This window comes from Chrysochloris asiatica, unplaced genomic scaffold (genome assembly GCF_000296735.1).
Source record: "Chrysochloris asiatica unplaced genomic scaffold, ChrAsi1.0 scaffold00122, whole genome shotgun sequence".
Lineage (NCBI taxonomy): Eukaryota > Metazoa > Chordata > Mammalia > Afrosoricida > Chrysochloridae > Chrysochloris > Chrysochloris asiatica.
The window spans coordinates 1,727,306-1,744,278 of record NW_006408640.1 but is presented as its reverse complement, the minus strand read 5'-3'; the positions used below and the strand labels follow the sequence as shown (position 1 = coordinate 1,744,278).

General features: G+C 37.2%; 1 protein-coding gene across 1 annotated transcript in view; it reads left to right on the top strand.

The window, feature by feature from the left end:
- The window catches only part of PIEZO2 (piezo-type mechanosensitive ion channel component 2), an 861,527-nt gene that overhangs the window by 482,281 nt on the left and 362,273 nt on the right, over positions 1 to 16,973 (top strand). The window contains exon 5 of the mRNA XM_006868690.1: positions 8,269 to 8,431. Within this exon, the coding sequence (XP_006868752.1) occupies positions 8,269 to 8,431 (163 nt within the window). The remainder of the gene's footprint in view (positions 1 to 8,268; positions 8,432 to 16,973) is intronic.

Below are 16,973 nucleotides of genomic sequence, written 5' to 3'. Positions count from 1 at the left end.
AGTGATAGTTTACATGGGAGAGAATTAGCTTTATACTCATCCTATTGTGATTTGTTTCATTACAATGATTTCAATCCCCTCCATGCATCATCATTCAATAGCATTTGCTTCCAATCCCTCTTTGTGTTTTTTTGGATGTATACCGAAGCACTTAGGAACATATAACCATTCAGACAACCAAAGGTTATATCCTAGCAGGTTAATTTTTAAGTTGATAATTGTGTATGGCCCACAAACGATGTTATGACTATCTAAATGGCCCTTGGCAGGAAAAATGGTTCCCATCTGGGTCACTAGGAGTCATAACCAACTCTATGGCACTGAACAGCAACAACATTACAATATTCCAGGAAAACATGGCACTAAGGCCAAAACTGGGCTGTAGGACAAAGAGGAGGGAAATAAGAGAAATATTATGGACAATCTCCAGTTTGGGGGTGAGAGAATGAGAGGATCCATTTTCTGGCTGGTTATTAGATTGATGATAGCACCATTTTCCAAGGTTAGGAATATAGAAGGAAGAACAGATTTTAGACAAAAGATAGCATTTAATTTTTAAAATGTGTATAAGGTGCTCATGGCATATTAAAGACGATGCACCTGGTAGATAAGTGGCTATCTGCTAATGTTTCTCAGAGGAGATACCTAAACTGGGTATGAGGACTTGTAAGCCATCATGTAGATGCCAATAGGAGTATCAGAGATGACCACATAACATTATAAGAACAGTAAGTGAAGAGCAGAACCTTGCAGACTCTTCAGTATTTAAGGAGGTAAAGAAGAAGAGTCTGGTGGGGATAAGTCTACTGATGGTCTTTCAAAGGAAGTCTCAGTAACAGGAGTTTCTAGAGATTTTGTGGGTAGCTAAACTAGAAGTCAGAAGTAAGAAAATTAAGGGAGAGTATGTATATTTTTTGGCAGAAGGGTTTGTCAAAAGAGCATAGAGATGCTGTATACAGGGTTGATAGGGATGGACAACATAGATATTGGCTACCTAAAATGGAGGGGAGGGGCTGTAAAGGCACAAAGTGACTGGCTTACAAGTTTCCAAGAGGGAGTTTAGTTTCAGAGAGTGGGAGAAGGAAGAATCCCCACTGAATAGTTCTCATCTTGTCTAAGTGGGTCTGGTGAAAAGAGACACAGATAAGATTCTTATGACTTAATAGTGAGTAACTGTTCTCTCATGATGAATTGCAACTGTCACAACTGTAAAGGTAGACATTTTGTAACAAAAAGGGGGGGAGTAGTTAATCTTACAATCCAGGAATAGAGGACCCTAGGACCATCAAGGAAGTATAGCATGAGTGGAATGTGGGACCCTATCCAGAGAAGCAGCGACACCAGAGATGGAGGCAGAGATGAGGCCATGATGAGATAGAGCAGCTGAGGACTGTAGACTCATGGAAAGAGAAATGCTATGCTGGTGGCCAGAAGGCAGGTGTGCTGAATGCGCTCTTTGGTTGTTTAAGTGATTATATACTCCTGAGTGTTTCTGTGTACATACCTTCCCCCCATACACACACAAAAAAAGGCAAACAACAACAACAACAACAGGGAATAGAAGCAAATACTATTGAATGATGATGCACAGAGGAGATTGTAATCATTGCCATGAAACGATAAGTGTAAACCGGTGTTCTGCAATGTAAACTATCACTCAATTCACAATAAACCCTTAAAAAAAAAAAAATAGCACAGAGGAGTATGAGAATTAAAGTGGGCCATTTGGACTTTCTAGTAAGACCTGGGGCATGTAAAGTGATAGACAGGGTGCATGTTTGGGGAAAAGGGGGGAAAAGTGAATGTGCCTGGATGTGAGGAGGGCCAGCTATGCTTAGGAAGGTAGGCTTGTAGAGATCTCAGACAGTTTAAGCTCCCCTTTAGTCTCTGTGCAGTAAAGCAAATTGATCTTCCCACTTATTGATTTCCACAACTTGTAGGATAAGGAAAATTTGTCAAATGGTTCTAATTCTTGCAGCTTCATAATTTCGTTGACTTTATTGAGTAAATGAATAGGTAAATAGATAAATGGATGTATGGGTGGAATTAGATGTTACTGTTTTTCTCAAGCTACTAAAGGTCTATTCAAAACTAAATTTGTAAGGATTACCTACTAGTTAGTATAGGTTTCAAATTTTTAATTTATTTCAGTCAAAAACTTAAAACAACAAGCAGACTCTTTTACTCAGGATACACCATAGCCGAATTTATGATGAAACACTAGCTCTAAATTCTAGTCAGTGTTAGATGAAATTTAAGAAAAATGGTTTCCTGGTCAAATAAGTTCAGGAAATAGATGCTTAAGTTAACTCAAAACAGTTGGATTACCGCAGAATTACTCAAGTTCTTTACTACTATAATATGCAAAACTGATTTGATCAAAGACTTTTTCATTTCCTTTTGTTTGAATGCACAGTTTTCTAGGGGTAATGTTGTGATGTGGTACTGTAGGATAGTACACTGGACTGCAAATTCGGTTTGAACCACAAGGTCAGTGGTTCAAACTCACCAGCTGCTCTTTGGAAACCCTATACAGTGTCACTATTAGTCAGAATAACCTTGATGACACATAACAAAAACAACATTGTAATGAATGTATTTTAATAAACGTTGGTATAAACAATGAAGAAAGAATATTTTTTAAGATGTTCCCCAAATGACACATTAGTTATCATAGGACTTATTCATTTTACCTATATCAACAAGGCCTTATCAGCAATTAATAAATTACTGACTCTTCTTTATGTTCTTCAAAAGTCTCATTGTTTCTGCAGTGGCAGAATTGTGAATGTACTGCTTTGCTAGCTCAGCAAGCCAAGAGTAATAGTTTAATACCTTAGCACCTCTGCAGCTGAATGATTCCATTCTAAATAGGGGTCAGAGCCCAAGTCTGAATGCAAAAGATGAATTCTACCACAGTGGGCAGAATTAATGCTTTTGCAAACTGCATTCATTTATGCTGTGAATATACGAAATGTCTCCTCTGGGATGAAGTAGCACAAAGCCCAAGCTGTTGCCTCCAAGCAACTGTTTGAGAATCAGGAGCTCATGGCAGTCCACCGGCTGCTTTCTGTGTCTCTGCTGTGAGGGCCAAGAGTAGCCGAGGCCACAGCTGCAGCTCCTATTACTTTTTTCTGAGAACCCTTTCCCCTCAACTCTCCTGAAGTGGTTCTTGTCATAAAATGCTACAGTTAATTTGTTTTCCATGAAAGAACTAGAATAACTTCGACTGCCACAATTCCCCTGCCAGCTCTCCTGATGGAGTCCCATGATGGGAACATCCATCTGAGACTGGTTGTGTTTTCTAGTCTCTTTCCTTGATCCCCTCTGCCTTCTAGTAATATTGATTACCTCAGGGATTACAAGTATAAGGACTGCACAAGGCCAGGCAGTGTTTCCTTCTGTTTTGCATACGCCCACTGTGAGTCAGAATTGACATGAAGGTATCTAACAACAGCAACTTCTAGTTGGCTCTGTTTGATCACATGAGGTCTTTTTAAGTGTATAAGAAACCCTGACAATTTCCCTATGATAAACTCAGTCATGAGATTTCATTATTATAAATTTAGTTTGGATGAAATTGTCATGTGATTTTTCTTATATTTGTCCCAAGTGAAATGAATTGACCATTTCAGACCTTTGAATAACAGTTTCTCCTATTATTTTAATATTTCTTAATTTAGAAGATATAAAAGTGAAAGACTGTGTAAACAATGAAGATTTTTCAGAGCATTCCATATTTCAGATCATTTTTTTTCAAAAGCAAATTAGACTGGCTCCTAGACTGGTTCAAATTAGATTGATTCCTAGAAAAGCCTAGGTTACCAAGCCTTTTATTATATTAAGATTAACTTTTATAGTAACAAATAAATGCAAAGATTCTCAATGTACAACAGTAGTGAACTAGTTAAATAAATACTATTGTTGTTAAGTGCCATAGAATCAGTTCTGACTTTTAGTGATTGTATATAGGGTTTTCAAGGAGCAACTGGTGAGTTTGAACTGCTGACCTTGTGGTTCAAACTGATCTTGCAGTCCAGTGCATTATCCCACAGTGCCATGCCTGGACTCCCATAAGCATAATTATATATAAAAAATAACCAGTGTTCTGTGAAAGTGTTTGTGATAAATTGGGTAAATCCATTTCAAAACAATAGATGAATTATGAGCTTTCTTTTATTAAGTATAAATAAGCACTTCTCAACATAGAATGGGCATTGGATTGATTGAAGGCATAACATTTAGGCTTCAAAGAAGCTTGAGTAGAATTCTGTTCTCTCATTGAGCATGTATGTGACTTTAGGAAAGTGAAATTAGCTTGCCATTTTTTGTGTGATAAATTTTTATTTGAGTTTCTTTTATGTTTATTGTTTTGTTTTTAAACATTTTATTGTGAATTAGTGAAGAACTACAGAGCAGATCAGTTTTCCATTCAATAATTTATACATATTTTGTTTCATAGCATTCATTGTAATCCCCATAAAGTAATATCACTTATCCCACTTCCTTTCCATTTTTTCTTCTTTTCCTGTTTCCATTCCTCCTCCTTTCCTAACCCTTCTGAAGTTTGTCCTTGGGTAAATGCTGCCCTTTTGATCTCAAATGGTTGACTATTCTAATGTGTGCTTATCTCATTAGTGTAATTCTAAGGTGTGTGTGTACTTTACAATAGACCTATTGTTTGGCCAAAACTTGAGCCATGGGGGTGAATTCATTTCCAGACCTGAAGAATGACTAAATCTCTATCTAACCAGTAAGCCTGGAACTTCTTATAATTTTGGTTTTGTTTCATATTTTTCTCTCACTCTATTCAGTGATACCTTTCAGATCAGTTGGTAGTGATAACTAGGCATCATCTAATTCTGATCTCAAGGTTGTGGACAGTGATGTATGTATGCATGACCCATTAGTTCATTGGACTAATTGTTTCCATGCCTCTTTGAATTTTTTGTCTTCTTTCCATCAGACAGGGAAAGACCAGTATTTACACCTTGTTGTTGTTGTGAAGTGCTATCGAGTCGGTTCTGACCCATAGCGACCCTGTATAGGGTTTTCAAGGAGCAGCTAGTGAGCTTGAACTGCCGACCTTGCAGTTCAAATGGCTTTGCAGTCTGGCACATTAACCCATAGCGCCACACCAGGACTCCAGTTACACCTTAGATGGCTGCTAATGAACTTTTAAGACTCTAGTCACTACTCAACAACATAGGCTGTAGAACTTTGTCTTTGTGGACTGTTAGGCCAATTGACCTTGGTGTCCCCTGAGACTGTGATCCTGAGCCCCAAGGCCCTGCAACTCCTTCCCTCAGTGTGTTTGATAATATCTAAGTTTACACAGCTTTTGTCCTTGTATTCTCCACCACATTCATGGCTATATTTGCAGCAAAGGTAAATATTCATGTACAAATATATTCTTCCAACTATGTTTGCTTCAGCATCTCAGTTATAACAACAAACTGCCACATAACTATGAACATTATCCAATTGTTCATGTTGATGCTTCTAGTCTCAAAAATTATATTTGAGTAGAAATACATACTATTTTTCCCCAAAAATTTTCAAATGAGATAAGGAAGCTATATATTATTTCCCGTTGGAACAGAGGCAGAATCATCCAGTGGCATGTAGATAATAAGTGTCATACTTGGACTTGAAGTACATCTTGTCATTCTGAGTACAATGGTACATCTCCAAGATTAAAAGAAGAGTCACAGAAAACAAATATACTTCATTAATTATCCAAATAATGAAGAGGTCTTAGATTCAAGGATTGCTTTTAACATTGTATTTTTCCTTTCTGGCTTTGATTTACATCTAAAGTAAAGTATATTCTACTGTTAGTTGTTGTTGTTGTTGTTGTTGTTAAGTGCCATCAAGTCAGTTTCAACTCTTAGTAACCTTGTGTAGGGTGTCTAAGGAGCGGCTAATGAGTTTGACCTGCCTACCTAGCTCTGGTAGCGTGATGGTTACGAATTGGACTGCGAACCTTAAGGCCAGCAGTTCGAAACTACTAGCTGTTCCATGGGAGAAAGATGAAGCTCTCTGCTCCTGTAATGATTACAGTCTCAGAAATCCTGTGCAGCGTCACTATGAGTTGTAATTGACTCCACGGCACATAACCACCACCTCCACTTTGTATTCAAACCAACTTTGCAGTCCAGTGCTTATCTTACAGCACCACACCAAGACTCCATATTTAATTTGTACATAAAGATATATTTATGTGAAGCCTCACACTGTCCCTCATACATCCACTCAACCTGTGTGTCTATCCATGCATCTATCATAGATGATCATTGTGTATATGACAGTATTTACCTCTGTTGTCTTTAGCACTTGTACTCCTCCAACTGTATGATGCTTTTGAAACCTCAGTTTGGTCATACCTAAGAGGAGGATAATAATAATGCCTAACTTTACATGGGAGTCAAATGGATTAAATAATGATGTACAAAGCCCTCATCATAATGCTGGGCACAAAGTAAGTGGTAGATATTATTAATAATTTTAAAATTCATCAAAATGGTGGTGATTTTGAGGATTGGGGGACTTGATTTGTTTGTTTGTTTTGTGTTTTAATATTTTTAACAAAATTCATACAGTGTAAATGTATATACTGTATATACATAATGTATATCTATATATTGTGTGTATTTATATATGTGTGTGTTTGATAATATCTAAGTTTACACAGTAAACTTGGAAATATAAAGACAGACATATGTTACATACATGGAAATATAAAGACAGACATATGTTATAATATTTACAAAATATTGATTCTAATTATTTGCTTCCTCTGCATGAGCAAGTTTATCACGGATAAATATTTATTCAAAGATTTAGCCCTCCTTTGAAATCCCACCCTTCATTTCTCCATTGAGCAGCTCATCTAGAAGTTTCAATAGTAGCACAGACTCTTGACACTGCTGTCTCTATCTTTCCTATCCTAAACTCCTTTTGTAAGCTGAAATCTGTATAACTTTATGTTCATAATGTCTAGTCATTCTGTAGTCATTCTGTTGGCTTTTCCTTGCCAAAGTTTATTCTTTGTTCCTTGGGGAAGCAGCGGACATGCCAGGAATTGCTCATCACATGGATTTCTAATAATGACCAAAGTGCTGTGGTCTCAGCACCACACATTAGTCCAGCACCAGGACCCAGTCATCTGGACTATAGTGGCACACCAAATAACTGCTGTGGTGCATCCTAAACAGTAGGATAAATAAGTTCATTGTGGCAGTGACTCTTAGGTTTGTTGTAATATGCTTACAGCAGAGTGAGCTCAGCCAAAGTACATTTTCAGTGAGTTGCTATGATGCCAGAAACTCAGTATCAGCCTGTTAGTCACATAACTCTACTTCTGAATGGCCCCCAAATCCACAGGTTGTATCTGTATTACCTGTCTAGACCAATCTCCTGCTCTTCCATAGAATCCCTTTCCCTCTACACCTCGCCCACTGACCTGTGCTGCCTGCCATACCATATATGCTTCAACAGCTCAGTTATAACAACAAACTTACATGTAGGTATGATCACTATCTGAGTGTTCCTTGATGCTACTGTTTTCAAAAAAGGCTACCCTAGAAATATGTGCCATTTCTCCCCCAATTTTTCAAATAAGATAAGGAAAAACAAATATTATTACACCTTTGGCATAGAGGAAGAAACTATGATTTACCATGCGGTGGTACATAGCTAGTGTCGTACTTGGATTTCAACTGCATCTTGTCATTCTAAGTTCAATGTTACTTCTCTAAGATAAAATGAAACAGCATTAGATCTACCCTTCTTGGAACAGCATGGAAAACAAATCTAATAAGTATACAAAATAATAAAAAAGTCCTGAATTCAAGAATTGCATTTAACATTTTATGTCTTTTTTTCCCATCTAGCTTTGATTTACACCTAGAGTAAAATATTTCCTATCTGTTAGAACTTGTCTAGTTTCTGCTTCAGCTAGCATGCATACAACTATTTGTACTTAGCATATGGCTTATTTAATAGCAATATAATCCATTAGTATTTTTAAGAGGGAGAATTGGTTTAGAATTATTTACACTGTTTCTTAAATTCCAGTGAAACACTGGCATCTTCAGGATTTCCTAATAGATGTCATAAGATTGAAAGATAATACAAATTTCCTGATAAATTCGAGGGAGAAGCTAAGCATTCTTAATTTAAATCATTATAAAGACTGAAAACATACTGAAACAGAGCTAAATATAAGAGCAACTAAATTTCCTCCCTTCTTTTCCCCCTCTGTAGCTTAAAGGGAGCGGACGCTGGCAATGGGATCCGAGTATTTGTGCCTGATATCGGGATGTTCTTTGCTAGTCTCACCATCTGGCTCGTCTGTAGAAACATTGTCCAGAAACCAGTGACAGAAGATGCAGCACAAGATAACCTGGAATTTGAAAATGAAGAATTGGTAAATCTGTTACATGTATCTTCCTTCTTTGATTTCTGAGGACCATGACCTTTAAGAGGTTGTAAAACTATAATACTAAAATCTACGTACACGTAGCACTTTATGGCTAATAGAACTGGAAATAAATGATAGTAGTTACCATGCACCACAGCCTCACAAAATATTGATGAATAGACAGTGCTCACACCTTAGCAAGTAGGAAGTGGCTTCAGGCATTTGAATCCAATGTTTTCTTCACTATACCAAACAACCATTTAATCTTAAATGGTTAACCTTTTAAAGCCTTATTATTTTCCATCTGGTCTGAATACCATGCTGTTAAGTCAATTCTAGCCCAGGACTCGCATTTGTTATAGAGTAGAACTGTCCCTGTCAGCTCTTCTATATAATTTTTATGGAAGCAGATCTCCAGGTTTTCTACTGCAGAACCATGGATGGGTTCAAACACTGACCTTCTGGTTAGTAGTCATGCACTTAAGCATTGTGCCACCAGGACTTATTCTGGATACCTTGTTGTTGTTGTTAAGTGCAGTTGAGTTGATTCTGACTCATAGCAACACTGTACAGAGTTTCTGAGGAGCAGCTGGTGAGTTTGAACTGCCAACTTTGTGGTTCACAGTCCAGTGCTTATCCTACAGTGCCACCCCAGAAGTATGGATACCTTAGTCATTGCAAAATATTTAGAGAAGAAGTAACACATGGTAGTTTGGGGAGAGAGAAAAAAAAAGTCTTGAAATATATCACCTGCAAGTCTGTGTACCTAGCCCTTCGAAGTGTAGTTGTGTTAACTCAAAATGTTGTGAACATATAATTTTAAAGCAGTCCAGATTTTATATATATATATATAGTGTAACAATTGAAAAAGTTAAGAATAATAAGGAATTTCTGTTTTTAGTGAGTGGATGCGTTTTCAGGAATGACTGTCCAGACTATGTCAGATTTCATTTCTTGGTATGTCAGATTATCAGACAGCTCATCTCCCCATCTGATGAACTGACGTGGAACACTGTGGTGTTTAAATAACTGCATACATTTATATGAGTTTAACCCATTGCCATAAAGTTGATTCCTACACAAAGCAATCTTATAGGGTTTCCAAGGCTGTAACCTTTAAGAAATCAGACTGCTGTCTTTCTCCTGTGAAGTGCCTAATGTGTTTGAAGTACTGACCTCTTGGTTAGCAGTTAAACGTTTAGCAATGACACCATGAAGACTCTCTTTATATGAGTTTGGTAGTAGTTGTGTGCTGTGAAGTAGTTGTGTGCTGTGAAGTTGACTCCAGATCATCATGAGGCTTTTCAAGGCTGTAAATTTTTACAAGAACAAAAAGCCTCATCTTTCTCCCATGGAGTGGCTGCTAGATTCAAATTGCTAACCTTGCAGTTTGCAGCCCAACTTGTAACATTATTGGTAGTGATGGTGTGCCATGGAGTCGGTTCTGACTCGTAGTGACAATGCATAGGGTTTCCAAGGGTGTAAAGCTTTATGGGAACAGAAAGCCTATGAGTTTAAGTGATATCATTATAAAGAGACATTGATTTAATAATAAAAAGGTAAAGTTTACAAAGAAAAAATACTACAAAATGTTTCATTGGGGCATTTGACTCAATACACTTAAAATTAACAGATGTTTTTTGTCATATGCTATGGCAAAAAAATAGAACATATAAAACTGAAGTTAATTGAATTTACTTATATTGAAAATATTAATCACAAAGTCTTCAAGCGATAAAAATTCACAGTTACAAAAAATTCTCTGTATACAAAGGGACAACACATTGGCATGCATGCGTGACAAAAAAAAGAGTAACTGTAGAGGCTGTTTACGTAAATGAAAAATCTCATGATATTCAGTTCCTTGGTTTGGAGTTTAGGGTCATGATTTCAAGGATGTACATGTTTATTAGCCCAATAACACATTTAGTGCTTCTGTTTTACTAGTTCATTGAGTAGTGACTGGTGTCTCAAAATTTGCAAATTGCCATCCAAGGTAAAATAATTGGTCTCTGTACACCAAGAGAAATAGAGGGAGCAAAAGAACCAGGAATAGGAAGAGGATATGGAAATGTGGGTAATTGCCTGTAAGAATAACTGCCTCCTTTGACGTGAAAACAGAAATGAATGGTGGCCAGATACCTGTACTGAACATTTTGATCAGAGATTCTTTAGAAAAATCATGATGAAAAGGGACAAAATGCTGGACAGAATTTTAAATTGTCATGGACTTTAGACTTTCTGGATCCATAGAGGCTGGAAGGATCCCTGAAATTTTTGTCCTGAAATAATATTCAAACCTTAAATCAAAAGTAGTCCCCGAAGTCTTAAAACCAAGCAATATCTAACTATTTAGAAATGTCTGCCTTGAGCATTATGCTATCTTAAGAGCTGTCTATATGGAGTCAAATTGACAATAATAATTTGAAAAATTAGATAGGAACCTTAGGGGGCAGTGGGTTTAATGTTAATTGGGAGGAATAGCTCAGTAAAGAAGAGTGGTACTAGTTGGACAACTCAAAGAACATAATCAGTGTCACTGAATTATGCTTGTATTAACTATTAAATTGGTGTTTATTTTGCTATATATTCTCAACAGCACAAACAAAATATTCCAAAAATACAATGAAGGAGTAAAGAATACAATGCAATAAGCCTATACCAAGTAAAATTATATTGTCAAAAATTCTGAGTAGGATACTTCCAGCAAAATCGAAGACTAAGTGGACAACCTTCTATAACTAAGACACAAGAAACTAAAGGAAACAAATACTGATGATAGTCCTGGAACCCTGAGCTCCAAAAGAAAAGTTAATAAGTGGATCAAATATTGACTACATAAAGAAACTGAACAAAAATAGCAGACAAGGAGACAAACAGAATGATAAATTGTCAGCATGGCCTTTTGAATTTTTGCAAGCTGCTTTCCAATTGGGGCAGCAAACTGATCTTCAGTTCCACTCACACAGGACAGCACCTGTGCCCCCACAGTGGTTAGCAGCCCAGCACTAAAACTATGCCATGATTGAGGTGCATGTATAAAGCATATGCCAAAGCAGGCGACCTGCTTCAAGGCAATCCCTGGAACTGCCTTGGGGATTAGGTACCCTATATCAAACTGCCCTCTGGACTGGCAGAAACTCCTTCCAAGATCAGGAATCCCATCTCCCATGGCCTTCTCAGCCAACAGAGCTGCTAAACCATACCAAGTGCCCTATTCCCCACTGTTTTCCTTCATTTTCCCCCCTATTCTTCTTTTCTTCTTTTCCCATTCCTTCTTTTGGATTTTTCTTTTCTTACTTAATTTTCTTTCTTTTTTCCCTTCTCCGGTCTTTTTTCTTTTCTTTTTTCCCTTTTCTTCTATTACTTTTGTTCCTTTTCTTGTTTTCTTTATCTCTTTTCTTTTTCCCTTTCCTCATTTTTCCTTATATTTTTCTTTGTTTTTATTTTTGTTATCAAGTTACTATTTTCTTTTTCTCTTGTTTGTTTTTCCGTCTTTTTTTCTCCATCAGTTATTTTATTGTGTTTTTTCCTCTTGTTTTTGTCTTTTGCTCTACCTATTTAACTATGCCCATACTACTAGCAGTCCATTCACTGGATAAGGCCCACCACTCACCACTGCATCACCTGTATCACCTCCTCAGAAACAGACAACAGCTGACACCAGTGCAATCCAACCTCAACTACTCTATACAGACCACAAACAGGACTGCACACACATGCTCATCCTCTGTCACACCCACCAGGAGATAGGGTGGGAGTGCCTAAGTGCTACCAAATTGACAAGCAGAATAGCACATCTGTCCCATTCACTCAAATATGTTAAGACAAATAAAGCAAAAAAAAAAATTAAGTCAAGGGCAAACCTTTACTTATGGATGTAGTAGCTCTAAATACCAACCGAGAGGAAAGGAGTCTTCACATCAAAGATCAAGCCTATCCCCTCTGTAAATAGAGTTGATAGGGATGAGCAACTTAGACATTGGCTACCTAAAATGGGGGTCTACAAAGGCACAAAGTGGCTGGCTTACAAAAGTTTTCAAGAGGAAGTTTAGTTTCAGAGTGTGCAGGGGAAGGTAGAATACCCACTAAATAGTTTTCATCTTGTCTAGATGGGTCTGTGAAAGGAGATGGGTATAGGATTAATTTGATTCAATAGTGAGTAATTGTTATCATGACTAATTGCAATTGTCACAACTGTAAATATAGAAGTTGTATAACAAAAAGGTAGTAGTAGTTAATCTTACATTCCAGGAACTGAGGACCCTAGGAGAGATAAGCAGTTGCGGAACTTGGGACCATAACCAGAGAAGCAGCGACACCAGAGATGGAGGCAGAGGTGATGGCATGGAGAGATAGAATAGCTGAGGACACTAGACTCATAGATGGAGAAAGGCTGTGTTCTGGCAGGCAGGAGGCTGGCTTGCAAAATGTGCCTTTTGGTTGTTTAAATTATTATATGTTCCTGTGTGTTTTTGTGTACATAATAACAACAACAAAAAGGGAATTGAGGCAAATACTGGTAACCGATGGTGCACAGAGGGGATTGTAATCATTTCAATGAAGCAAAATATGATAGGTTGAGTCCAAAATCGATGTTCTCCCATATAAACTATAGCTCAATTCACAATAAAAACTTCAAGAGAAAAAAAAAAAAAAAGGCATGGGCAAAACACATTAATGTGCAATCATCAATTAAATACAACACCACAATTTTTCAGAGGCAACAGCCAACTTCAGTTTACATGAAGAAACAAAACAAGATGACTCAACATGTGACCAGGCTATAGAGCTTTGAGAACCTTCTCAAGGAAGACATAACATGGAAAATACTTAATAAGAAATTAAAGAGAATGGTGTGTAAGTATTTTCAATAGATTGAGAAAAACATCAAGAAAACTCAGGTGGAAAAAAAGGAGAAAGAGAAAAGAAAACAGTCAAAACTCTTGAAGAATTCAGGAAAGCACTCCAAGAACAAGCTGACATAATACATGAAAAATTAGATACCATACCATGACAACAAATAGAAATACTGAAGATTAATACTAATATTTGAAAAACAGATAAAACACTGAAATACCAAAGAAGTAGAACTGAATCAGTGGAAGACAGAATTAGTAAGATTTAAGATAAATCTCTCTAAACTAATTTGTTAGAGGAGAAATCAGGAAAAAAGAATGGAAAAAAAGAAAGAAAGCCTTAGAATTATGTAAAGTAAGCACTGAGAAAATTGTCAAAGATTTGTTGAAAGAGAATTTCCCAAAAATCATGAAAAATGAGGAGATTTGCATTTAAGAATATCAAGAATCCACAAACAGTGCCGATGCCAAAAGAAAATCACCAAGATGTATCATAATCAAGACTATCACAAAGAAAACTACAAAATACTACTACAAGAAACCAAAAAAGACTTTCAAAAATGGAAGAATATACCATGCTTATGGATAGGAAGAATTAACATTGTGAAAGTGTCAATACTACCCCAAACAATTTACAGATATAATTCAATTTCAATCCAAATTCCAACATCATTCTTCAAAGAGACGAAAAAGTAATCACTAACTTTATAAGGAAGGGAAAGAGACCTCAGATAATCAGAACATTAAGAACAAAGTTGGAGGCCTTCTCACTCTCTGATCTCAAATTTTACTACACATGCACAGTGGTCAAAATAGCCTGGTACTGGTGCAATGATAGATATGCTGATCAATGGAATAGAATTGAGAATCCTGAAGTAAATTCATCCATATACAGGCAGCTGATTTGATGAAGGGTCAAACATATTAAATGAGGAAGAAATAGTCTCTTCAATGAGTGTTGTTGTTGTTGTTGTTATGTGCCGTAGAGTCAGTTCAGACTCATAGCGACCCTGTACAGGGTTTCTGAGGCTGTAAATCTTTACGGGAGCAGAAAGCCTCATCTTTCTCCGTGGAACAGCTGGTAGTTTCAAACTGCTGACCTTGTGGTTCGCAGCCTGATTTGTCACCACTATGCTACCAGAGCTCAATGAATAGGGCTGGAAAAACTGGAAATCCATTTGCAGAAAAAGGAGATAAGACCCATATTTCACCCAAAAAACAAAAACTCAGTGTGGATTAAATACCTAAATGTAAAACCTAGCCTATAAAGGTCATCAGTGAAACTTAGAGGCTCCAAAACATGGCATAAATACACTATCAAATATAACTAAAAGCATACAAACAACAAAAGACACCATAGATGGCTGAGACCTCCTAAAAATTACATACTTATGTACATCTAAAGATTTCACCAAAAATTAAAGGGAGTTCATAAACTGAAAACAGTGTTTTTCAATGACTCACCAGACAAGGACCTAATCTCTACAATTAATTGAAAATTACAACACCTCTAACAAGAAACAAACAACCCAATTTAAAAATGGACAGATGTCATGAACAGACACTTCACTATAGAAGACATTCAGACACCCAACTAACATATAAAGAAATGTTTGTGACTTTTTTTGTTATTGTGTTTTGTTTTATTGTGGTTGTTAAGTGACATAGGGTCAGTTCCGACTCTATAGGGTTTCCAAGGAGTAGCTTGTGAGCTTAAACTGCCGACCTTGAGTTTCAAGGTGACCTTGCAGTCCAAGGTATTAACTTTGGGTGCCATACCTGAGAGATACAAATTAAAACAACAATGAGATATCATTTCACCTCATTATTAATAGTAAAGTTCAAAAAACAGAAAACAACAAATGCTGAAGAGGATGTGGAGACAAGGATAAAATTAAGAAGGGTTGGAAAAGAAGGTGGAGTAGAAACAATAATCACAGGGAGGAAGTACGTTAACTGATGTTACTCGGGTGGGTTTGCAATCACTGAAATGAAACAGAGTATGTGATTTGTTGAATGTGAAACTGATGATCTGCTCTGTAAACCTTCACTCAATTCCTAATAAAAAGCTAAAAATAAAATAGATAAATAAATGAAACAGAAAAGTAATCGAGAGGATCAATAACAATAGGAGTTGGTCTTTGTAATGATTAACAAAACCACTGGTAAATTCAATAAATGAAAAGAAAGAAGATGCAAATTACATAAATAAGAAATGAAACAGTGGTGTCACAAGAGAACCAACAGAAACAAAAATGACAATAATAGATTACAAAGAACTGTACCCCAACAAATTTGCAAATGTAGAAAAATGAGCAAATATCTAGAAACACTACTTACCTAAACTAATACAGACTAATATAGAAAATTTGAAGAGACCCATAAAAAGAGAAGAAATTAATAAGAAAAAGAACCCATATTAAAAAGGGGAAGGGATTCATTGCTGGTTATCAGGATGAGGGGAGGGAGGGGAAGGTGGAGCATAGGGCAGAGAATAGACATAGGATAGTTTGGGTGCTAGAGAGGGGGGCAATACACAAAAAGGGGGAGGGGAATTGAAGAAAAAGACAGATGGGAAAACAATTAGGCAGGTTTGCATGGGCTAAGTGGAATAGAGGTAAATAATGATGTATGCACAACCTTGGAACAATAGGGCTCTGGGATACAGAGATTGAGGCATGGTTGGAATGGGAAAAATAATGTTAACATACTTGGCTGTCTTTTGAATCTTGGTTTCCCCTTGCATACCATTATAAAATAGACACTAGAGTGGGAGAGAAATGAATAGCCAGAGAGCTACTCTTCTGCTAGTAACTGATTGGAATACCTAAAATAGAGCTACAACGTGCCCAGTGAAGGAGGCTTCCTGTGGAGCCTCTGCATTGCATAAGATCGTAGGTGGAATCCTGAATCCCATCCAGAATCTTCTGAAGTGGAAAATTTGTACTTGAAAGGACAAGCAGACCAGCCTGGAGCGACTAGACAAACAGAAGATATTTCTTGAAAGAAAGACCAACAGGAAAAATACAAACAATAACACCAGTCCGACTGATTACTAAAAGAACAAACAAGTTGCTCGCCCAGGATAAATCAAGGCAAGTGGTTGGGTCCCATCAGGGCAAACCCCTTTCCAAGACTAAGACTCAATGGGAATACATGAGCAGACATGTGCTCTGACTGATGACCACATTGGTTACCAATAAGGGGAAGTGAGGGAAAAACAGCAATGAAGCTGCAAGCTAAGTCCTACCACATTCAGTAGACTCCTGTGAACCCGGATGGAGACCTGTTTGGCCTAAAGTATGGCAAGACCTGGGGAGTCCCAGAGTCAGAGACATAGCCACAAAGGACTAGAGTGGAGAATGAAGTGTCCAGCTGATAAGAAGAAAGGGCATATGCACAAGAACACCCACGCTTACGGATAATACCCACTTGACCTGGCTTCAATGGCTGGATGATCAGAGCTCAACTGGAAGAAGAAAGAAGAGGTTAAAAAAAAAAAAGAGTAACCTGATACAATTTGATGAAGTTTACCTATACCTGTGGTGGATTGAGTTGCTGTGATTCTGAGGGCTATACCACCGGTGTTTTGGATAACCAGCAGGGTCACCCATGGTGGAAAGGTTTCAGATGAGCTACAAAACAAAGACAGACTAGGAAGAAAGAGTGACAAACTACTTCTGTTGAGA